We start from the raw sequence: 24455 nt of genomic DNA, 5'->3' as shown, positions 1-24455 counted from the left end.
AGCACCAGGAACCCATCAAAAGGCGTAAGAGAATGGAAGAGACACAGCACACAGATGAACCAAAAATTACAGTAGAGCCCCTGAGAAAAACACAACCGCCTATAAGTTTTCTCTATACTGTATTTTAGAAAAGTGCTGGACACATCATTGAAGCATATTTATCTTCCCACCCAGCTCTTACTATGTTATGGCTATATCCATGCAACTCCCTGTGTTATCATTACTCAGCTTTAAGGAATCTACCACATCATTTTTAAGGACAGCACCAATATTTCCATAGTTACTAAGCTTAAGCCTTTCTAAATATTATAACTTCATCATAACTCTAATGTCAATAAGGCCTAATGACAGATACCTTAGAAATGCGGGGCTGATCCAGTTAGGCAGACCAAATGACTGGAGGCTTTCCTCTTTGGCTGGTGGATGACATGGTGTATCTTATTACTTCTTGGTATGTCAAAATCTGAGTTTTAAAATGCCTTAGACATAATATCATTTAAATATGGAGAAAAAAAGATATTTCAGTGATCACTCATCTTCTTATCAGATTCCTGCTATTGTGAAACTTCACATCTCTCAAGGGCTGGGGCAGAAATCCCCCTCTCCAGGCAGGCCTGCAAATTGAGTAGAGCTACAACAGGTGAATTTGTGGAAATTTATAAAGATAAGCAGTTAGTCAGATCCTCTTATTTCCTTCAAGCCTACCTGTCTTGACTTGGAAGGGACTAAATTGCATCAGCTGAGGATCTGGCCCGCTGCTATGATTTTATTTTATCCTTGATTTACTTTGTGTATTTCTTCCTAGCTACTTTTTCAGGATCTGTAATTTCACTTTCAATGGCTCAGTAGTGAACAGGTCCAGTTTCAAGAAGAGGCACCCACTAAACCTGCACATACAGAGCGTGGTTCACTGCTGTGTTACTGCAGTCCTCCATGGACTGGCACTGCCAAACTGAAGCAGCCCAAGAATGGATCAGGACCATTACATATATTTTATATATAATAATATATAAATATATTTTATATATTTATATTTTGTTTATTATATATTATATTTTCTCGATTAATAGTACCAAAATATTTTGTTGACAGTCTGGTACCCAAGAGGTTGCAGCCACAAACTAAGATTGCACATGCTTAGGGACTGCGTAAATACAGAAGAGGGTAAATACAGGTTTGGGTACCATCTGAGCCAGCCACTGCATTGCTGGCAACTTCTTTAGGAAAACACTACTGCCCAACAGCACTGAGCAGAGCAGACAACACAGACCTCAGCCACCAAAGGAAACAATTCTTTGGGTGGAAAAGGCTACTTCCTTACATCTGGAGGTGACATCCAATTCGGGATGCCTATTTCAGTAGCAGTGTGGCTGGACATGATTTACAGGGACACATAAATAATTAATTCCAGCTCTGGAAGAGAGAGCTGGGTACTCATTAGAGGTTCCTTGAAGCCCAAATGATATAATGATTAACCGAGTTAGGATCTTTTTAATAATTCCAGCAATTTCAGCTCTCCCATGTTAAAGATCTGAAAAGCTTGTATTCAGATGAAAGACTCCTTTCAGAGAACAAATCATTAGTAGAGTATACACATAGATTTAACATTCACTAATCAATGCACTTGAAATAAAATATGTTTTTAAAGTTTCTCTTTCACTTTCTTCCCTGATTTGGGGGGTTTAGTGCTTTTCTTTCTCTAACCAATTTTACCACAGGCAGTTAAGACCGCTGCATGAAAAAGGGCTGCTTTTCTGTTAAAAGTGATTTAGCACTTTGGCATCCTGAAATGGAAGGTGGCAGAGAAATGCAAAATACAGCTACTACACTAATCCAGTGCATCTCATCTGACACGCCAAGTTTTTCACTCCAAGCCCATCCATGCTAGAGAAAAATCTATTAGATGGTGAGATCAACTGATGAATGTCCAACACGGTTCAGCATTACAGTGCAGGAGGGATCAAAGCAGATTTTACCCCTGCTCCTAAATAATGCCATAGGAAAAAATTTTGGTCCCGATGCTTTAAAGGTATTTAGACTTTTGCTTAATTCCTATTTAAGTACTTTTCTATCAATAACTAAGAATATGTCCCATCATTTGGACTCCTGCACCCTGTATATCTGCTGCTCGAGTCAGTGAAAAGACCTTCATTGCCTTCAGCGGGAATAGAACAAGTACTTTAATGATTTGCACAGTGATGGCCTAAAGTGTTTAGAAGTTTCACACCCTGGTAAGTCACACCAGAGCTGGTAGGAACTGCAGGTGCTGCGCTGGTGGGCGGCCAAGGACAGAACCAAGACTCAGATTCAAATCTTCTCATTATCAGCCTGCTCTCTGAAACTAAGGAATGCACAACCAGAAGGCAACCAATGTGTAGGCTGTTAAATGCACAAATATTCATAATTAATATGGCTATGTCTGGAAAAGAAAACAGCTCTATTTTCTTTATACAGGCCCAGGTTTGTAATCCAGTTATTTTAATTTTCTGAAACTTTCTAGATTGACCGTTAAGTCAAGTTTAAAAACTTCACAGCTTCCACTCTCATCAGAAAGGACTTACTAACCAAACTGTGAGGCTAAGACAATGGTTAATAGTTTGAGACACTAATTGGCCATATTTAATGAATGTAATTTGCAACAGCCATGCTAATATGCATAACTATTAACTCTGACCAACTTTACCTTCCTTGGGACCTACACCTGCTCCCATTAACTTCAGTGGGATACGGATCAAGGCCACAACACTAATTCGTTCTGGACCTCTTCAGTGGCACAAATTAACACTCGCAGATGGCTTCATACACAACAACTGGGAAGATGACAGAGAGTTGTATAATGGAAACCACAGCAAACTGTCCTGCTGCTCTAACGAATCTCTTCGCATTAAGACTTTTCTCCGCGACACCGCTTCGCTCAGGAAGGGAACTGCACGCCTAAGGTGACAAGCAGGGACATGTCTCTCCTGGCATGAAATTCTGACAGCAAAAACTCGATGAAGGTGAGGAGAATGAATTGTAACACTAAGCCCTTACGTTGCACTTTGCTTCTTCAAAGACCTGGACAGACATTAATTTGATTTGCTAAGTCAGTGTTTTTCTGAGGACTACGCTATCTGCTCATCACAACGGAGTTGCGTGACCCACCTCCATATTAAATGACCAGCCTCATTCTTACTCGCAGTTTGTTCATAGGAAATCAGTGAGCCCATGAACCAGAAATACTCTGTTTATAGAGAGCCCTCCCTTGGAAGCAGAAAGAAACTGAAATATTACAGTCGGAACTTGTTCAACCGTATTTTGGAAGTGGCACGCAGAGTATGAAGAGCACTACTTGGGATTAACGACGCTTCGTTTTGAGGCATGCTTAAAGTTGCAATTAAAGCAGGGGGGACACAGCAACGAAGAGCAGTCCCAATACAGCTGAACTTTAATTACAACGTATACACATACAGCAGCCCATATGCTGACTTCCTTCAGCACTCCCGGCTCTCTACCTCTACAATACCCTACAAGCGAAAATTTGTTTTAACAAAAATAAAACTCTCTCCTCAGCCAAAAAAGCATCAGCCTGCACCCCGCTCCCTTGCACCATCTGCGCATGTTTATTCTCAGCCTTCTGAAAAAAAAACCTCTAACGTTTTACTAATCTTCATGCCCCGCCAGTATAAATAACAGAAATAAACCCCAACAACAGTTCAGCAGCGTAGCTAAAACACATCCAATCCACTACGATTATTTCTGCTCGTCTGTCCACGAATAGATGCAGCCATCGGCTTTAGGGGAAAGCGTGCAAGTCAGACCGCATTTATTTACAGTTGCACTATCAAGAAAAAGCCTCTCCCCGCCTCCTCCGTCTATGAATATTTTAAAACACTTCTTTTTCGCCTTTTTTCCTTTTTTTGGGGGGGGTGAGGGGGGTGTTAGCCCAGCTCCTGCCCCGCAGTTCTATTTTTCTCCCCGTTTCCAGATCGCCCCGACTTCTTGCTCGGATGGCTGAGCGGGGCGCAGAGCGGCACCCATGGGTGCACAGCTCAGATACCCGCGCCCGCGCCCACCCGCGGGGGGACCCGCGCATCCCCGCGGGAAGGGCCAGCGCCGCCCGCCCGCTCCGCGCCCCCTGCCCCGCAGCCGCTCCCCGCCACCTACGTCCCCAGCGTCTCCTTGAACTCGAAGATCTTCTTGATGTCCTCCGCTTGCTTCTTCCACGAGCCGCCACCGTCCCCGTTCTCCCGGGCCATGGCCGCGGCGCTCAGCCCCGCGCAGCCCCGCGGATGCCCGGCCGGGCGGCACCGAGCCGGCGTGCGGCTTTTGCTTTCTCTTCTGCCGCGGCGGCAGCGGCTGCTGCTGCTGCTGCTGCTGCCGCTTCTTCTTCTCCACCTCCTCCTCCTCCTCTTCCTCCTCCTTCTTCTTCTTCTTCTTCTTCTTCTTCTTCCTCCTCCTCCTCCTCCTTTTTCTCCCCTTCCTCCTCCTCCTCACACTTCCTGCCCGCCGCCGCTTTTATTTCCTCCGCGCCTCGGCGGGCTCCGCGAGTGTCACTTTTCCTGGGCTATTTCCTCCCAACTTTCTCTGCCCCCCCCTTTCCCCCCTCTCCCCTCCTCCGCGCCCCCCCGCGGACTCACTTGCGGGGCTGCCCCGGCCCTCCTTCCTTCCGCGCCCCGCGCAGCAGCTGCGCGCAGCCCCGTCCTGGGGTCACTTTGCTCCCTGATAGACCCACCCCGCGAAAAAGTCCTTTTCTGTTGTTTGTTTTTTCGGTTTGGGTTTTTTTTTTTTTGGAGGAAGGGCACTGTTTCTCTCCCCCCCCCGACCCGTGCGGGGCCCCGTGGGATGCTCAACCTCCCGGGCGCGGTGCGGCGCGGAGCGGTGCGGCCCCGCCGGCACAGCGGGCGCAGCGGCTGTGCGCGGTTGTTATGGCAATGGGAGGAGGAGGAGAAGGAGGAGGAAGAGGAGGAGGAGGAGGAGGAGGAGGAGGAGGAGGAGGCAGCCCCGCCGCTGCTTTGCTGCCTGGCGCTGCCCCTCCTGACTGAATGACTGGAGATAATTCGCATTGCACCAAAACCGCGCACGTCAAACGGGAGGGGAGGGAAAGCAAAGAGGGGGAAAAAAAAAAAAAAGGAGGAGGAAAGCAGCAAAAAAAAAAGCCATACCGCAAGCGGCCGGGCGCTGCGCGGCGCTGCGCGGGGATGCGCGGGGGCGGCGGTGCCCACCTGCCCCGCACACACACACACACTCGTGGGATGCAAAAACTCACCCCTTGGCAAGGGCCCCCCTTACCCAGCACAGCCCTCACTGCACCCAGCGAAGCAAGGGGCACCCAACCACCAGGGTCACCCCCTTGAGCAGCACCAAGCCCAGAAGCGGGTGGATGGGCACCACGCAGCCTCGGCGAGAGGCCCAAGCCCTGGCACCGTGGCCATCCCGCTGGCACAGCGGTCCGAGCTGGGCATGCCACTGGCCTGGCACACACACGCGTGGCCCTGCTGAGATTATTGCTAAAAGCAGTTTTTTCTCGGTGACACTGAGACCTCTAGCGTCGTCGCATCGGGCGTTGGCTGAGTTCTGATGCGGGGCGATGGGCAGGATTCATCAGAGACATCAGAGAAAATTATAGTCTAGACTAACTGAGAGGTGTTTGTAGGTAATATCTCTGTGCTTCGGTTTCAGAATGGGTAAGCCTGGGTAAAAATGTGCAGCATGGGTAAAAAAGTGCAATTCTTTTGGGACACCCAAGTTAGGCAACTAAATCAGAGGCCTCACTGCCGGCAGGTACAGGCACTCCTGCGCCTCAGGAGCAGCTCCAAACTTGATCATCAAATTAGGTACCTGAAAATAAGTCCTAATACAAGCAGCTAAATAACATTTACTTAAAAACAGATGTGATTTTATGCACATAACTGTTTAACATGCATTGTGTCCTTTAACGGATTCCTTAAAATTCTACTTTTGAAGCTGATTTTCCAGATTTCTCATAAGGTATGAGCAGAATTTACAAGGTGTCAGCCTGTGAGGCTTTCCCTGGGTCTGGGCTGAGCTGTGCCTCCCAGTTCAAAGGGGATTTGGCAGAGGTGGGAGTTGAGAGGTGCGTGAAGGTGTAAACTTGGAAAACAGGCTGGGGTGTTTGGGCAATGCTACCCTCTGCTGGGCAGAGCCACTTGGCTTAGTCCGTGCCAGCTCCTGCAATTTATTACTGCACCCCTCTAATTCGATGCTTTGGTGGCCGTCCCGCCGCATGGGCAGCCCAAGCAGCCTGGGATTTCCTACGCTGGGTGCTTACGTGCTGTCACAGCATGCACTTTGAACAGCTTTCCTTCTGCTCCTGACTTATTCCCATCCTTTCGCTACTCTTGGGGATTTCCTTCATTGCATGATCTTTATGACCTGCTCTGTGGTAGTGTCACCAGGAGTCCCCGAGCAAGCTGTCCACGCCACTGCATACCTGGGAAATGAAAGATGTGACTGACCTAAAAAGATGCAGCTGACACCCAAATCCAACTTTCCCTTCAACCCTCACCACCGTGATATTTTCTCTTTTTCACATGTAAATCTCTTGGTATCAGAAATGCCATGCTGTGATTTGGGTTTGCTGAATGGGGCTACCGAACGTAACCTCCTGTCTTCGGGAGAAGATTGAGGGAGTTTAAGGCCAGAAAGGGCAAGTGTGATTGTCTGCCCTGACCTCCAGCACGACAGAGGCCAAAGAGCTTCATCCGTCCAGAAGACAAGCGCCGTGACTTATCTTGGAGCTATGGCATACCAAAACCATCCACTGCTTTTATTTATGAAGTTGCGTTGGTCCCTACAGCATCACATTAAAATCTCACTGCACAGACAGCATCGCCCACTTTTCCATTACCACTTTCAGTGGGCAAAAATTTTACTTAAAATTGCTCAAATCCTTGCCAATGCTGCAATTTCTCAGCATCAAAATTGCAAAAGGTAAAGGTACATGTCAGCCTGTAAATCTAAGTTATTTAGATTTTTTTAAATCTTCTTCTTATTTAACCTGCACCTTTAACATCACATGAATGTTCTGCTTTTTTTGTGATAAATTAACTTGTATTTGAAATAATTGGTAATATAGAAATCTCTGGAGCCATTATAGTTTTAATGAGACGTGTATGAGATGCTCCTATTAGGCAGGGACTACTGGCACAATAGACCATAACAGCCCCTTCAGAGTCATTACAGTCCGTCATGTCAGGCTGAATTTAGGGAGTCTGTAATCTTGCTTGATTGACAAGCTCCTGCAGAGCTATTGTAGCTATTTGAAGAACAGGTATTTTTAAAAAAATGAAAATCTTACATGAAAAGTTCTCTCTGGAGTGGCTGCGTATAGCAGGGCATGCTGCAGCTGTGTGGCTCTGTACGGCTGTATTCAATGTTTAATTACATACAACTAGATTACAAGAACATTAATAGAGTGGTAAGACGCAGCACGCAGAAATGCCAGAATTAAGACTGCTGATGAAACATCAGTTCGGGCCTTTTTTGTGGCTGCATGGTGGCAATCTCTCATTACCTGGGCATGCTCTGCAGCTCTGCCAAGGGTTATATCAGAAAGTGGCTAATGAGCAGACGTGGCTGATGTGCGTTTGAAATGGCTACACATGCTGCACATGCACCCAATCCCTCCATGTGACAAAAACCCAAACCCTTATATCGGAGATGTAGAAGTTCCAAATTTTTTATAAAGCCTCCTATGGAAATTTAGAGGAGAAATTAAAAATCAACTTCTACGTGAGATATTTTATTTCAGAATAAAGTGATCTAATTTTTGGAGTAATATTTAAAACTATATTTTTACCACTTTGGTCCTTCCAAATGATGTTGGGGTTGCATACATATGGTACGGCTGTGCTCGGCCACACTCACTGCTGGCCCTTAATATGCGCCCTGTGCAAACTACATTATAATGAGCATAAATAAAGGAGTCACATCTGCTTTCCAAGCTCTTTCACTTGCAACCTGGTTTTCTTCTGCTTAAATACTCTAATATTGGATCTTTTTCCCAACGTTGGTTCTGAGTCATACAATGTAATCTTCTTTTTCAATTACAAATCAGCACTATTGATGCTTTTCTGCAAGAATGGCAGAAATGTGCCAGTCGCTCGGCTGCCCAGGTCGGAGCCCGACAGACGAGCACCTGCACGTCCGTGTCCGTGCTTAGGGTTAAAACCCCATGTGCAAGCTGTAGTTTGCAAGGCAGCAACCTCCAGCATCTGAGCCGGAACAGCTTCAATGTAAAGCAAACAACACTCAAGCACATAGCTGTTCTCTGCTGCCTTTACTACCATGTAGCAACCTCAGATAGTGGCTTTTCTGCTTGCGACAGAAAAAATTTGGGCCAGTCCTACTGAGAAGGTGGATTATTGGTTTCACACGTGTAGGTACGCACGCACACAAACTACAGTACAGCAGGAGCAAGGTTCCTTGGTGCTGGTCTGTTCACGTGGATGCTGATAGCAACGCTGCCATGCACGAGTGTAGACCTCAGCAAGCAGTTCAAAGCAAAATGACATCCCGGATGCTTCACAGCCTCTAGGACAAGCCTAAGATGAAATAAAATCCTGGAGCAAGGCATCTTCAAATTTGGCAGCATGGGTTACCATCTTCATTTTATTAGCTGCCAGGTCTGACTAGCATGATAAACATTCCCTCTAAACTCACTTTTTTTCACGCATTCACAGCATTTCTTGGCATTGTCAAGGATGGGAATGTTGTAGCTCCAGTCTCTGACCCAAGGTGGAGGAAATCCTCTTGGGAATTATTCTGAGTCATGAGAAAATTAACTTATGACAAGAAATGCTTGCTTAAAAAAGAGAGAGAAAATTGCTTATTTTAAATTAGAACTTTAAATGCTTATTTAAATGAGAAAATTGCTTATTTAAAAAAAAAAAAAAGGTTCAATGCTGTTTCTTTCATTAGGATAATAATTAAAAAGAACCATAATTCGAAAGGTGTATTTTGGTAGGAGACCACGGATTTTGTGTTTTCACCACAGGTGAAACTAGTGCTTGTGGTTGTTTTAATGTCTTCCAGGTTAGTTTTGACACCACAAGTTCAGTGCAGATCATTACAAACTCAGCTCTAAGCATGTCCACAACAGCAGGCTGAGTCTGCTGCAGCTGATGCCAACAGCAATGCTCCTTTGAGCTAATTGAAGACTTTTCGGGATTTTGACTTGATCTGTACATCAAGAGAATGCACGTGAAGAAAAAAAAGAATCCACACCAAACAAGAGACTTCTGCAGGTCTTAGATACACGGTGTTTTGTGTTCTTTTTAGGGTTAATTGTAATTAACAACCTTACACCACCCTTAAGCACGTTAAAGCCTTAGATCAGTTTAAGCTCTTTAAGATGACCTAAGGCCCTTGCTCATCTTAGATAGCTAAAACACTATCCAAAAACATACAAAAGGAAGGGAGAGGAGATGATAGATGGCTGCTGCCAGTGCTGCTTTTCTTACAGGGGGGAGGAAGTTTAAATTGCTGTAGGGTTTTTAACCATGTCTGTAAAGTGGAATAAGCAAGCGCTGATACAGACGTGAATCCTCAGCCTGCAATTAGTTGCTTGAAGACCATCTGGTGCTTGGTTAAGCCCCCAGGTGCTTATATTACTCATGAGGTTCATAGATGCCAGCCAACCTCTTTAAGTTGTGACTTTTCTTCCCTGGTTTTATTCTCATTTGAATAAACCTAGGAAGTTTTTTGAATAAACCTAGGAGTACAAAAGTCTTGACAACGTGATGCAGAGGCCTCTTGTTTCACTATGGAAAAATTGGGATTTAAGAGAATAATAACCAGGTTGAACACATCACTTAGAATCTGCTGTGCCATGTGTGCATGGCAATAAATCTTTAAACTTGGGGTTGTAAATCATGGTCATATAAAATGTGTTGAGGGGGAAACTATCACTGCCAAAGCAGAAGAGAGAGGAGTAACATGGTGGTAAAGATGAATATGAGCAATGGGAGAGCAGGCAGGAGCTGGACAGGAGAGCAGGGAACAGGTGAGAGATGGGCAGGACAAAGGGATGAGGGACAAGAGATGCTCCAGGGGCAAAAGTTACAGAAAGCAAAACCATCCACCCCACTCGGTTCCTGGTGTTGAGCTCCAGAGACCCAAATCTCGCTGTTTCCCTGCTGCCAAGAACCCAGTGTGAAATCACGACCAAAACATGTCTCGTTTAGAGACTTTAGAGACTTTAGTGACTTTAGAGAGCTGCATGGCTAACACAAACTCTGCTCGTACCTCTCCTCTCTCACTCCCTGAGCTGCAGAGGTGGAGATCTGGGCTTGGGATCCGACAGGCTGAGCCTTGCCAACAAGTGAAGTTTTGGTCAGAATGAGAACTGGATCTTTCTTCAGTAGGTTTGGCTGATTTGGCTTTGCACGCTTGGTTTTTGGGGAGAGCAATGAGTTAGGACATTACATCTACAAAGTTTACATTGAAAGAACATTAGGTGACAAGACAAGGACTCAAGCTGAAAAATATCAAAAAAAGAAGTTGCCCAAAGACTTCCAATTCAACATCATAATACAGTGTACTTGGGTTTGGGGTTGCTTTTTTGCCCCCAGGATTTCTCCCTTGCTACAGACAGCTCAGCATAGGGAATTCAGCTGCACAGCGAAGGAGCTGCCCATAAGGGTGTCTGTCCTATTCCTGCTGCCCCATGTAGGACACTCAGGCTGGATTTTCACTGGGAGACAGGAACAAGTCAATGGGAGTTGTGCTTCGGGCACACAAAGTGCGGTGAAATGCTGAGTGCTCTGAAAGATCAGATCCCCAGTGTTGCAAATTGAGCACCCAAAATTAGCAAGCGCATTTGATCATTTTGGCCTTAATCTCTCTGTGCCTCGGTTCACCAGCTGGTGATATGGCAGGAGCGCTGTGAAGATAAATGCATTAATATTGATCAGATGCTGAAGCATTACAGAGGCGCTCGCAAGGAAATTAATGTTGAATTCAGTGTGTGGTTTGAACAGCATGTGTTAAGGTGGCCTAGAGCAATTCACTGGATTAAAATAACCCCAAATGATAGGTGATCAGATAATCAAAGCATGCATCACATTCGATGTGCACAAAGGCCCAAAGTGTGGCTGTGCAGGCTGTTTAATTCTGGGGTTTCCTAGCTCCTGAGAGTTTGACTTTACAACCTTATTGTCTTCTGCATGTGGGGTTTATCGCCCGCACCATGAGGAAGGGAGGTTTATCTGATCACACCCTCTCTCTGCACCACCTCCGTGCATGTGCCTGTTGGTCTCCTCCACCCCCAATAACTTTTGACTCTCATACCCAATTCCAACCACATATAACACCACTGTAGGGAAGCCCAAAGAGAGGTGGTTTCTGTGAATGAGGAGGCAGAGTAGAGAGAAAAGATCCAGTTTTCCCTCCCCGGAGAGACAGGTTGCTTTGCTGGACATCTGGGAGCCCACAGAGGATGCAAGTGCAGCTGGAGACACAAGCCTGTAGGACATGGGGCTCCACTGGTTTACCTGCCCACCACACTGCTCTTTCATCCAGTGGATATATCCATCAGAGCACTGAGCTTGTGAACCTCAAAATAACACGTAAAGGCCAGATCCTACCTGCTGTGAAGCAGGCAGTGGTCACAGCTATGCTGACTGACACCATAGAAGAGACTCTCTTCCCACTCCAGCCTGGCCCATGCTTGCACTGGGTCTGTGTTCACCCTGAGGATGGATCATGACTCCTTAGCTTCATGCAATATTACTGTTAAGGCTGTACATCTACTATGAGTTTTCATCTTCCTGAGCTTGCCATGCTCATCTGAGCCACGTGAATGTTACATCGACACAACTCACTTCCAGGGGTGACAGGCCAGAGTCGTCCTCTCCAAAGGAGGTGACTTATTCTGGATGTCTCCTCTGCTTGCACGCAGGAGAAACGTCAACAGCCTCCAGCACCATCTCACCACACCGATGGAGTCGAATAATAAGTGAAGAGTGGAGGAAAAAAAATTAAATGACACAGGGAGGGGAAGAAGATATGGAAAGACATTCACTTGCCTGTGAAGTAATCACTTTTTTCATTTAAGCAGAACACTCAGCTATCTTTTATATTGTTATTGGTAAAGTCCTCTTAGAAGCTGGAAATTAATTTTTTTTTTTTAATCTCCTCATTTTCTCTCTTTCCCATTTGGAGAACATTGCTGTTTTCCCATGTTTCCCACAGAACTGAAATGAACTTGGCTCATTTTGTTCTTTCCTTCCACAGACATTAACGTTGCTGAATAACGAAGACAGCTTTGCTAATTAACCGCAGCCACCGCATTAATTCCAGGCTGACATTACGCTCACATGCAAGCAGAGGCAAAGTGCCATCAGCAGGCAATGAGCACATGAGACAGTAGCCAGAGCTGAGTCTTGTTGCCCAAACTGACCCAGAAGAGAGATGAGGTGTTTTAGTCTTTATCAATGGGCAGATACCCCATCCCAACACATTATTTAGGCCTGCTTTCAGTGGTTTCCCAGTACTTATTTTTAAGCATCAGAGGATTCCGGGTTAAAATTATTATATTTATTTTCAATCATGATATGACACAGAAATACACATTTGGAGCAGTCTCTCCATTCCGGTTTTCTACATAAACTTGCTGCCTTTATGAAATGAAGGCTGAGATTGTCCCCTTGGCCTTTCACTCCAGGTATTGGCTACCAGAAAAAAAATTAATGCCTTGGAGCAGGCAGTGGAAAAACCAAATTGGCAGCACTTTTATCTCCCACAAAGAGATCTCCATGCATAGAGGGAAGCCTGACTGTCAATAGGGAGATCTGCTGGGGAATATATTCCTCCCCTTCCCCCTGCAAAAGCCCCAGGTGAGGACCAGCATCCCTGGTTAACTGGACAGCAAGCTGGGAAGCAGCTGACACAGCCTGGTCTCACATTTATTCACCCCATTTCCCTTTCCATCATGTTATTCATGCCCTGAAGGCCTGCATGAGGCAAGCTCTGGCCATTAGCACCAGCTCCTTGACAGCAGGGTTGTATTGCAGGGACAGTGGTGAGAAGGAGAAAGAAATGTTGCTGGGCATATCCCGGCCTCTTCCAGCCCTGCAATACTTGGGTGGACCTTAGCAGCCCATGGGAAGCTGGAGACCCCCAAATCCAGGGTGGGACACATTAAAACCTTGGGGTTCCATGGGTTGGAAAAAAAGCTAATGGGTGAAGAGGACCTACAGGCAAAATGGGTCCCACCTGTTTGGAAGGGAAACATAGAATTTCATGTAAGCATGAGCTTGCTCAAACCTAAACTTTTGTTTACATAAAACGTGCTTTTGCAATGGATTCAGGCTATGCCCTAGAGCTCCCTGGCAGGCAAACCCCACAATCAGTGGGTGCAAAAGCACAACAGCTTCGTTCCTCCAGAACAGGGACATCAAGACTGCCCCGGGCTGTGTCCTGAGCTCAGCTCTTCCTACGTAGCAGGTAAATATCTGAACTTGAAGCTACCAGTTGGGTTGATAGAGGGCAACTAATGCAGGTGATAATCCTGTTCACAAGACCAGTCACTATTCATGGAGTAGCCATAAACTTGGTGTGGGGTATTGGGATGATCTTTCGGATCTAGGCTTAAACACTATCTCACTCTGCACAGTCCCCATCAGCAAACAAGTGATGGAGTTGAGCTGAAGTTGCCCAAGGGCTAAATCAGTGCCCTCCACTCTTTGCAAGCCATCCTCCATTTACACAACAAAATTACCAGATGAGTTGCCAAGCAAAAAAAGGTCCAATTTTGCAATTTTAGCCAAAAGTATCATTCACTACTAGAGCTGAAAACAGAAGTTGCCAGAGTTTAGCAAAAGCAGACATTTTTTGGAAAGCTTTACTTGAATTCCCGACTTTCAGGCCGCCAGGGCCAGTGTCAGCCGGTGTAATTCTTCCAGCTGTCCAAATTCATGTCTGCTGGAATGTGAGAAGACTGTGAAAAGATCTCCAGAAGGTGAATTATGCAGAGTTTGGTGGAGAGGAGAAGGATTTTAGTAGGAGGTTGAATCTCATTTTTTCAGATCTCTATAACTCAGCTGGAAGAATGTGCTTTCATCTAATTGATATGAAAGCTACAGTCCCACAAAGGTTGTTACACAGTGGTTAATCAAACGGGTGTTTCTAAGCCTTGTGCCACAATGCAGGTGGCTTTCCTTGATGTAACTGAAGTTCACTTTGTGCTCTTTGAAAACGGTTTAATTGAATGGTGTATTTTAGGCACTCTCCCTTAATTAAATTTGCATAGGCATAGAAAGCGAGGAAAGCCAGGGTGCTTTATCGAACTCTGCTCTTTTCATTTAGCAATACCCATTTTCCCCTCCACCATCGAGGTGCCAAACCATCTCTTAGGCCAACTATGGGCTGAATGATGCCTTCACGGCTCTAGTCGGCTTGCCTTCTCTCGCCTCCCACACATGCACGGGGCTATGAGAAGTGAATGCTGCGGGCAGTCTGCCCTACAGCCACATCAAACCCCAGCAGCTGTCAAAAAGAGGCTCCTTACCTTGACTTTGCAGTTATTTCTGCTGGAATATAATGATCTCTGTCCTATTTGCCATCAAGGCTCTTGTCTTGATTTATCCTCACTGCACGCTGTTTGATAAGCAGCAGCAGCACCCTCATTATAAAGGGGGAAACTGAGGCACAGAGAAGCCATTGGCCTGATCAACCATGTCACTGACATGTTTTAATTGGGTTGTGACATGTTTTAATTGGGTGGAGTTTCACTGACACTCTTGCACCTTAACACAACCCTTCATGGACACCTGAACTTCAGCCCCCAAGTGTAGGTCTATGCCTCCAACTAAAACAAAAGCCTGATGTGAGAAACAGCTCAGGAGCTTGACTGCATCTCTCACCAGCTGCTCCTCCAGCCTCACTCAGCTTTGGCTAATTGCTTGGACCAAAGAGACTAATTACATAGTGGTCCCCACATCTCTCCACGGTTTCTGTGACATGTCTGCAGGGCTCCACAGTTGGGCTGGGACCTGGCTCTGTGCTGGAGAGGCGAGCCAGAGCTCATGGAAAATGAGCACAAAAGCAAATATTTGGAAAGAGCCAGGTATGACCAAGCAGGAGCAACCTCCTGCCCGCTCCCCACAACCCCCGGGGCTGCCATTGCCCCAAAAGTATCTACCAGACGAAGCATTCAACCCATGTTCACACCACTTCGTTACACCCATGAGTAACATCTTCTCGCTGCACCCTCATTCCTTCCTCTCCCAAACTGAGCCGCGGGTTTTGGCTTTTCTCCGTACATGGCATCTCCCAGTACAGCCACTGATCGCCCTCCCACCAGAGAGGAACTCGGCCACTCTTTGTCCCCATGGGTCACTTTTTGAGTGGGACTGCGCTGTGTTTTGCCATGTCCGTGTGTTTCCAGTGCCTGCCGCCTGTGCCACCTGTGGTCAGATAAGATCTAATCAGGGCTCTGCAGGCAGGAAAACACCAGCTAGTGCGAGGTTTTACATTGTGCACCACCATCTTCCTTGCTGAGCATTTCCACATAAATTCCATCCGCTAACAAAAATATTTTCTGCTCTACGTGGCCTTTGCTTCATCCCTGTTTAACCAGACTTTAGAGTTTGGCTGCTGCAGAGCAAGTTCTGTCCTAGTCCCATCTCCATGGTAAGACTTCAAGTACCTGAGCGATAGTGTCCTGAAATAGACCTTAGTGGATATTCTCTAGCAAAACTGAAGCATGAGCCTCACCTATCCAACTTCCTACAGTATCAGAGCCCATAAGCTTCAGTTTCATTTGCAGTGATGGTTTGACTTGATTCATTCCCGTGCTCAGAAGTCAACAAGCAGGTTGAGTCTTGGATGTTAACAATCCACTTGTCAGCTATAGCTATTAGGGCCAACCTGCCAGGGTTACTTGTGCAAACCCAATGCCATTACGATGATTTGTATGTTTAAAAAAAAAAAAGAGAAAAGTGATGATGTCCACCAGCGTAACTCCCACGTAAGCTGCCGTGCTCAAATCCTTTTTATTTCAAGACTAATGATGCACCAGACTGCAGTCTGCAGACCCTTGGAAGCTCAATACCTCCTTATCCAGCTGGATTGTGTGCACCACAGGCATGTTATACAACTGGTTTTCACAGTCTTAATTATCCTTAATAAGAACCCTGGGCCAGAGTCAAATGGTAAGGAAGTGACAGAAGGGTTTATGTATCTGGCAGAGGTACCTTAACACAGATAGTCACAAGTCTATGGCCAGATGACTTCACCAGTGTGAGCAAAGCCTTGCAATTAGGGTAAGCTCATCCTGCCCTTGTACAGCTGCTTCCACCCTTCTGTTAACTTGGGAAAACAGACAAACATCACCAAGCATTGCAGGGACTGTCCAGAAAGATTCACACTTCTTGGAGATTGTGCATGCACTGTTCATGTTCACCCTTAGGTTCTGGGTGCATCCGCTGTGCAGATAAGGCCATTGCTCCCCACCAGTGTAGATCAACTGGGGAACCATGCTGTGGATGAAGACCTGGAAAAATCACAATGCACCTGCAATGCTCCCTAGAAGCCCATGACAAAGACCTGGACTCATCTCACCTACCTTCAGCCTTCAGCACACACCATATCTGAGCTTGCTTTCTTGCATAGGTCCATCCAGTCCACCTCAGACACCTACCAAGGGGATGGAGGTGCCCATTGCTCAGCACTCATTGCAAAGCAAAGCAGGGCTGCTGGCTTGGCACCTCACTTCATCGGATGTGACTCATCCAAAAGCCTCCCTTGGTTTCTATCTCACTGCACATCTAAAAGGCAGAGCGGATTTTGTCCTCTTGCCCACCATCATCAAGGCAGGTTAGATAGGTGGCTGGTTTCCAGCAGTGCCACTGCTCAGGCAGTTTCAGACTGTTAAAGCAAAGCGGATCTACCAAAGGCAATGAACTGAAAATCACAGCACAAATGAGAACAGATCTAAACCAGACCCTGTGCTAATACCTGAACAGTACTGCCTTTTTCTTAAAGCCTTGGTTATTCACATCAGGAGGTGGATGGGAAGAGTTTATTATTTGACCCGGCCTATTTGATCCTTAATTTATGCAGCAAATGGGAAAATTAAGATTTCAGCAGGGTTTTTTTCAACAAGAGCTTCTTTAGTTAGTGAAAAGGGTTGTTCCAGAAATGTCTGCCGTTCTCCTGGAAGGGGTAATACTGTTCTTGATGCCACGTGTCTTATTATAGCACCGTGACATGGGTCCTCTTGTACCCTGGGTTACTGTGTGTTTGTCATGGGCTAGAGCACACAGGATGGCTGTTCAGACAAACAGCTCTCTTCCAGGAACCCGCCGCACCAGCAAGTCTGTAATAGCCACGTCTGTGATGTTTTCGACCCAGTACAGGCTCATTTATTTTTCCTGTTACCTCCCAGCACAACAACCCCATCCGCCCTGCCACTGCTTCCTGCCCCCAGCTCCGTGCCACTTCTTCCTCCAAGAAGAGCCTCTGCACTAACACACATGATTCCTTGCTCTCCTTAAAAATCACCTCACAGCCAGAAGAAAAGCCCCTGTTTGCCTGAGAATGGCTGCCTTCAGAGTATGTCCTATGGGGGGAAAAAAGGGCTGTTTCCTCCTCTTTCCCCTCTTTTCCTTACTGCTATTATTCCTCCCCCATCTGCCTCCATGCTGCCATAAGAAAAACAGCAACAAGGTCTCCTCACCTTCTCCCTTAAGGGGAGTTTGGATTAATTTGGAAAAGCCAGGCTAATAGCCATGTGGGCATGCAGGTGTATGAACAGTGGGAATATTTTCCTTTTAGGGAGCAATTTTTATTAAAAAACCCCATAGGGTGGCTGTGGCCAGGGAGGAGTGGGTGCATGAGCTGCTGATGCAGGGGTAGATCTTGTAGGTATCTTTGGGACTGCTTCTCCTTATAGTATATATTATATATATAATACAGTAATTATAACAGATATTGGGTCAATGGGTAGGAAAAGAGGCTGTGAATGAAAAATATATGAAGATACATTTGCTCCTGATGGGTTTTTTTACTGCTATACTGCCAATTTCTCTTTAAGTGGATCCACAAGGTTTATTCATGGCAAGCACAGGACATTTGCTTTCCCAAAGCCACAGGAGGAACCAGAGCAGATAGATAGGCTGGTGGCTGAGGCAGTTTTCATGCCAGTTTAATACCAGGCCACTTCACATGAAAATTCCTGATTTCATCCAGCTGTGCGTGATGGTTCCCGACTTCAGCATTCAAAGTGCCAGGCAGCGACCAGCAAGTCCGAAGGTGGCATGTCACCATCATCATCCCTTCTCCAATGTCAGTTTGAAGCCAGCGCGGGGTGATCCTGGTAAAACTCCAGCGGAGAATTCAATAGTCAGTGGAAATACAGCTATTCCCAGTTTGGCATGGGGGAATTTGTAGAAGTGCAAATTCTACAGAAAATGCAAATTCTAAAGAAAGGGAAATTATAGAGATATTCAGACTTGGCACTACTTTTTACCTACTGGCATTGTACAGGAACAAGGGACATTTTGTGAAAGGTAATTAAAATTTCATAAGAAAATACTATTCTTAGGACAGAATCCAGCATTTCTTCCATCACTGGCCTCTCAGCCCTGGTGAAGTGCGGCTGTGCAGACACCCAAAGGGCTTTCACCTTCACAGTCTTGCCGTTCAGCACTTACAGGAGCTGAAGTGACACTGCAGCAAGGGGCTTTAACAGAAAGACTTTTCTACCCATTTTCCCCCTTCTCTAGCAATGCATTTTTTCACCATTATGGGTTGCTTTGGTGGGGCTGTTTCCAGCCTTGGCAACATGAATATGGAGCCAAGGAAGCATCTTTGCTGCTTAATGGCTTGGCAGTGTGGCCTTGCTGGGGATGCTCTCCCACCCTGCTACTTACTGATGCTAAATCAATATTAACCACAGGAGCTCACAGCAAAGGGCTCTCACACAGCTGTTTGTGCATCTGATGTGCCCCACACTGAATTGAGAAACCAAGCAGTTGCTTTCCTTCACCCTGCCCTTCCTGTGGGAGGGATGCTCCCAAAAACCATTCCTCCTTCAGCAGCTGCCTCCAAATCCTGCCTCCAGGCCTCCTTTGCTGCAAAAGCTACAAGAAACATCATCCTAGTTTTGCAGCAGAGACGAAGCAGGCCTCTCCAACTGGGATTGCTTCATATGTCCTCTGCTGAACTGGCTGCACGCTCCTGCTGTCCCCCGTCTCAGCCTGGAAATGCCTTGCGGGAAAAAACATCACCTTTTTGATCAGCACATAAAAGAAGGAGGAAAGTCAGGGACCAAAGGCTTTTTCTACAAGGCAGGTGGCATTGCACACAAATAACAAAAAGGGATTTTTATTTTTTTTTCAACTTTACATAAATAAATTGAAAGCATGAGCAAACAGCTATGGTCCCAGCGTCACCCCGACCATGCCTTGGCATCAAAACACAAGCAGCCAGGCACCAGCATCAGCGGAAGGATGGATCCTAAGCAGGTTGTTTAAATGCAGCACAGAGTTTGCTTTGCCTTGCTTCGGATTGCTTAGTAGATCAGGAGGAGGGCCGAAGGTACATCTTTTTACATGCAAGCCCTGGTTTGCATGCAGAGCTGCCCCAGGCGGCGCAGAGATAAACGTGAGTTGCTTCCCAAAACCGCTGCTCCCTGCACCTTCCCTGCTCCCCACGGGCCTCCAGCTAACGTTAAAAGAGCCGCAGCGCTACTCTTCAAATCACTTCTGCCTGTGAAGCTGTGGTCAGCATCTCAGACAGTATAAATTTGGAGCTGTGCTGATTTCCGTCTTTGGGTTCTTTGGGGTTTGTTTTTTTTTTTTTAATGAGAGAAGATATGTGCTAAGAAGCACATTTGTTTCCACTTTCGTATCCAAAATGAAAGCGCAACTATTCTTGTTTGGGAAGAAAGTCTAAAGACCTGCTGGCAGCTCTCTCCCAATGCATAAAATAACAATTTATTCTTCTACCCATAAGAAAACATTGTTTTTTCTCTTTCTCAGCACAACTGAAAATGTGAATTAATGACTCATTTCCTACATTCTCAACTAAAAAGTCAAAAAGCTTTTTTTTTCCCGTTATCCTGAGTGCCCAGCTCTCACAGTAGGGTCAATAAAATGACAAAACCCCACGACCTGCTCCCCACCGGCGGCAGGACTGCCAGCATTGCCCATGCACTCATGAAGATGTGCTGCAGGAAAAAAACCTTTCTGCTGCTGCCACGTATCCAGAGCTCTGGAACTAACGTGCCTACAGCCCCAGGAAAGTGTGGTGGGTTTTTGCCCAACAGGGAACAATATTTCTTTCTAGTTCCATCAAGTTTTCCAGATGTTTTAGAAACTAAGGAATGATGATGCTTTAGAAGCTCAAGGACTATAACTGAGGCAGACTCCAGCAGGACTGATGCAGGAATAGCTGTTATATTAGAAGCTACTTAACCAAGAGCCTTTATTTAAAAAGTTATTGGATTCTGAGTATCTAAAATCTGTGACTGCTTTAGTGATTTAGTCCTTATTCAGAGAGAAAAGCAGTACAACTGGAGCAATGGTACAACACCATTATGTTTATATTAATTTATATCACAAAGACAGAAAAACCACACCCATCTGAAAACTTTCGTACTGCTATAAAAGTCGAGAGCGAGTTTGTGAACTATGACTGAAATCCCCATTTTTCACAGCTGGCTGACAGGACCTTTCTGCTGTGAGTGCCGTGCTGTGATTTGTCCCTGTGGTGAGGATGTGGGTGAGGGACTGTGAGCCCTGGACACACCAGGAGACCACAGTATAGGTTGTCCCCATGCAATGCCCCAGCTGGAGACCCTAGACTAAAGGGGTTGTGGAGGGGGGAGGAGAGAAACGGAGGCAGCATTGCCCTAGCGGGATATCTGGGGCTTCTGCTCGCTTGCAGGGCTTGGGCAGGAGCAGGCGGAGGCTGGAGGGGAGCTATTTCCTCACAGCCTCTGCATCAGGCCTTTGTCTGGGCAGAGCAAACTCATCTTTTGATACCAAGATTTAAGTTTGTGGGAAAAACTCAGCAAGACCCCATAAGCCATTGTATCCCAAGCTGAGCCCTTGGTGCAGGTCCTGGGTACATTCTGCCACCCCAAACCTGGTTTTCTAGCAAGACACTCCATTGCCAGCCCCTTCAGTGTTTTGGACTGGCAGATCCCGTAAAAGCAAGCGAGGATTTGGCTTTGTAAAGGTGCTTCAAGGAGTTCTGCACATGAGTGGTGCTCAGGACCCATCCAGATCCAGCCCTACAGATTCAACATGGCTTGCTGGTGCAAAGCTTTGCTAAATGAAGGAGTCTTTAGGTTCAGGCGGGCTTCTGTGCTGCAGCCCATCACAAAGCCTGTGAGCAGGCCTGTGGGTGCCTTTCTTCTTCAGCATTCTGGCTTTAATGGCTTTTCACGAGGAATATTGGCTTTTGTGCTCCCTTAGATGAATTGGCAGGCCCTAATGAGCTATGAATGCAATTTAATAAAGCTCACATTTGGAGGACGGAAATGGTTCTGTGGAAGGAAATGAATGAAGGCGGGAAGGGGGGGAAGGAGGGCAGAGAGGTGCACGGCCTCAGAGCATGAAAAAGCCAAAGATGAAATTGTAAGGACTTGCACTGTCTTCAAACAAACCTTAGAAACAGCCAGAAGGGAGCATCTACTTCCTCTGGTTTGTTTTTGGGAATTGCTCATATCTATGCTAGGTTATTGGTTTCCAGATGTGCTCCAGGAGCTGGGACAGGAATGGTAGAGGTGAAAAATTGGTCTGATAACACCTGAGACCTTCACAAACAGGCTTGATGCTGAAGAGGAAGCCATGGAGAAGTAGGCTGTGCCATGAGTGCATCTTTACTCTAGAATGATGTGGTTTGCCTTGCTCTAATGTGAGCAGCCATGCTGCAACACCCCAGATTGAGGGGCTCAGCCCACACCTGACTCTTAGGAATGACAAACCTACATGAGATGTCCAAAATTCTGGAGTCATCCCACTGTGGAGCAAGCTCAGACCCAGACTCTGATGTCCTCCCAAAAAGCCACCCTGCAGGCAGGCCCCAGGCCAGCCCAAGCCAGGAGCTCTGACACCTACTGTTGAAAGCTGCAGAAAGAGGTCCAAAACACATCCCCTTAGTATATGCTCTTTGGCAGCCTCTTCCAGCACAGGACAGATTGATGGGATGTAGCTAATTGCTTAGCTGGCCTTCATTACTGTAACCTGAGCACTGGGTTTTCTGGCTCCTTCCGCTTCCTCTCTCATCACTGTCCAGAGCAGAAGTTGGCTCCGCACACACCTAATTCGCCTGATCAAGCACAGATGAGGTTCTGAGAGCCAAATCGATCCCTTGGTCTCATCCTATCAATTTAGACTGAAAATATACTTTACTTCCTTGCTTTTCTTGCTTTTTGGGGGGTGGTGGGTTGGCTTATATATACAATAAAATAACCTACACTCCTAAAAACAAGTTTCAAGGACCAGTCTGTTGGCGGGCTCCATCATGCTGGGTTTTGCTTTGACCACTGCACCAGGAACCACCTTTGTAGCATGTCTTCCCTCAACCTCAAGGACAGTTCAGTTCCCGGAGTCTTTAGACTCCATCTCGTGGTGTCTAGGATGATGCCATCTCATGGATAGCCCCTCCAGCTGTTGGAAATAAATCGGATTATTGTAATTTTCATTACCACCATGAAGCATGGTACCACGTAAATCTGCTCCCTTCTCCTTGTTTGCCCTCGGGGCTGAATCTTGGAGAAGGTGTGAGGTTTCTGCAGAGGTTTTGGGTGCTCTGGGGCGGAGGGGCTGCAATCTCTCTGTGTTTCTCAGGATTCCTCTGTTTATTCCTCTTGCATAACTCTGCATGAAGCTGAACACACCTTCATAAAGCATCTCCACCCACATACCCAAAGCACAGCTAAAACACTCAAGCTGGAACAAAGAGTCACCTTACACTCCCCTAGAGATACATAATTACAAGTATATAGGCAATAAGGCATATTTTATACTTCCTTTTAATTTTTTTATGTCAAAGTACCAGACCTGGTATACTTAAGTTTGTGTTCGACTTGCAAGGAGTCTCACTGTTGGAAAGGCTCAGCTCAAAATCTACAAATTAATCACTGCAAAGAGCATGGTGTTGTTGTCTACAACAGGATCCAGTTCAATGGAAATCCTGACCGAGGTTAACCTATGTGCAAATATTAGTCCGATCAAGGTAACCATTGCTCTCCTGTTCTGCTCTCCATTTTTACTCCTATATTCTATGCTAGTAATTTTCTGCCCCTTATGTTCTATTTCTCCCATATAGAAGCCAACCTCATCCCAAACCTAATAAACAACATCTGAATTTCAAACTAATAGAATTTACTGAAATCTGACATTAGACAAAATTCAGCATTAAGTCACTGGGAATGCTAAATTATTGTCTTAATTTTCCCCCAAATCATTATATTTACTTTTACCAAAAGATGCTCTTAGGTAAATATTTACAAAAAATGAATTTTTTTTAAATAGACCTGAATGATATTGTAAGAAAAATCATCAAACAGGAAGGAAAAAAGTATAGGTTAGGAGCTAAATTTTATAAATTGTACTTTAATTAGAGTGGGAAAACAACTTCCTCAAGTTATCAGGTGTGTTATTATCTCATGTTAATAGTCTTTTGTGTTTCTTATTAATTAGTTTAATTTAAAGATGCCCTTCACTTCATTGATGACAAAACATATCCGAACTGGGACTGTTGCCTTTAATTAGGAGAAGCAAGTGCTGGATCTACGAATGGAAACATTTGTAGGAAGTATGCAGCCAGGATTATCTTGTTGAACAAGCTGTTGGAGGCTGATGGAAAACGCTGTGAAATATTATGGGCTGAGCACAGCCCCTGTGCACGCGGGACTGCGGGCAGCATGATGGATGTGACTCCAGCGGGAGCCAGGGATGGAAGAAAGATGTGTACAGATGTTGAGATGCAAAACACATCCCATGTTTTAGCCTGGTTTCCTTAAGGTGGAGGGCTTTTGTGATTGCCCTGTGTCTCCATCTATCCACAAGTGGTCCAGTGGCCAATTTCTACCAACTTGGAGAACTAAAAATCAAAGATATGAAATAGCTGCATGTTTCATGAAAAATAACAGTTGGGTAGAGGAAAAAAAGTCTGAAATTAGTGCCTGCCTTAACAAGCTGCAGTGTGAGGGCAATATTTATCTGTTCTGTTTGTCCTTCTGGCTGACCACATAGCCTGTGAGCTGTGAGCCCAGGCACCACCCAAAATTAACCCTGGGAAGTTGTGTCTTGCCTTGCCCATGGCTGAGGAACACAAGAGAGAAGTTTGAGGGCAAACAGGGCATGTGGGAGGGACACGAGCTTAATGCAAGGGAGCCTGAGTAGACACAGGGGATGTGAAGCCTTTGGAAACCAGACGTAGCTCTGCTGTTCACAGGACAATTTATTGCATTTATTTGTTTTAGCCTCTGCTTT

General features: G+C 45.9%; 1 protein-coding gene and 1 long non-coding RNA gene across 3 annotated transcripts in view; both read right to left on the bottom strand.

The window, feature by feature from the left end:
* Positions 1-367, bottom strand: part of LOC140650068 (uncharacterized) — a 30291-nt gene extending 29924 nt beyond the window's left edge. The window contains exon 1 of the long non-coding RNA XR_012041844.1: positions 356-367. This is a non-coding gene — a long non-coding RNA (uncharacterized lncRNA). The remainder of the gene's footprint in view (positions 1-355) is intronic.
* CAMK1D (calcium/calmodulin dependent protein kinase ID) overlaps positions 1-4577 on the bottom strand; it is a 228468-nt gene extending 223891 nt beyond the window's left edge. Inside the window, exon 1 of one of the 2 annotated variants that reach the window (XM_072857936.1) lies at positions 4147-4577. In XM_072857936.1, coding sequence (XP_072714037.1) covers positions 4147-4238 — 92 coding nt within the window. In that variant the 5' untranslated portion in view covers positions 4239-4577. The remainder of the gene's footprint in view (positions 1-4146) is intronic. The other variant, XM_072857929.1, reaches the window with a different exon arrangement.
* Positions 4578-24455: the final 19878 nt, after the last annotated feature.

The sequence above is a fragment of the Ciconia boyciana genome, chromosome 1, assembly GCF_034638445.1.
Source record: "Ciconia boyciana chromosome 1, ASM3463844v1, whole genome shotgun sequence".
Taxonomy (NCBI): domain Eukaryota; kingdom Metazoa; phylum Chordata; class Aves; order Ciconiiformes; family Ciconiidae; genus Ciconia; species Ciconia boyciana.
Note: the sequence above shows the minus strand (reverse complement) of the source record. Positions and strands in the feature narration are given on the sequence as shown.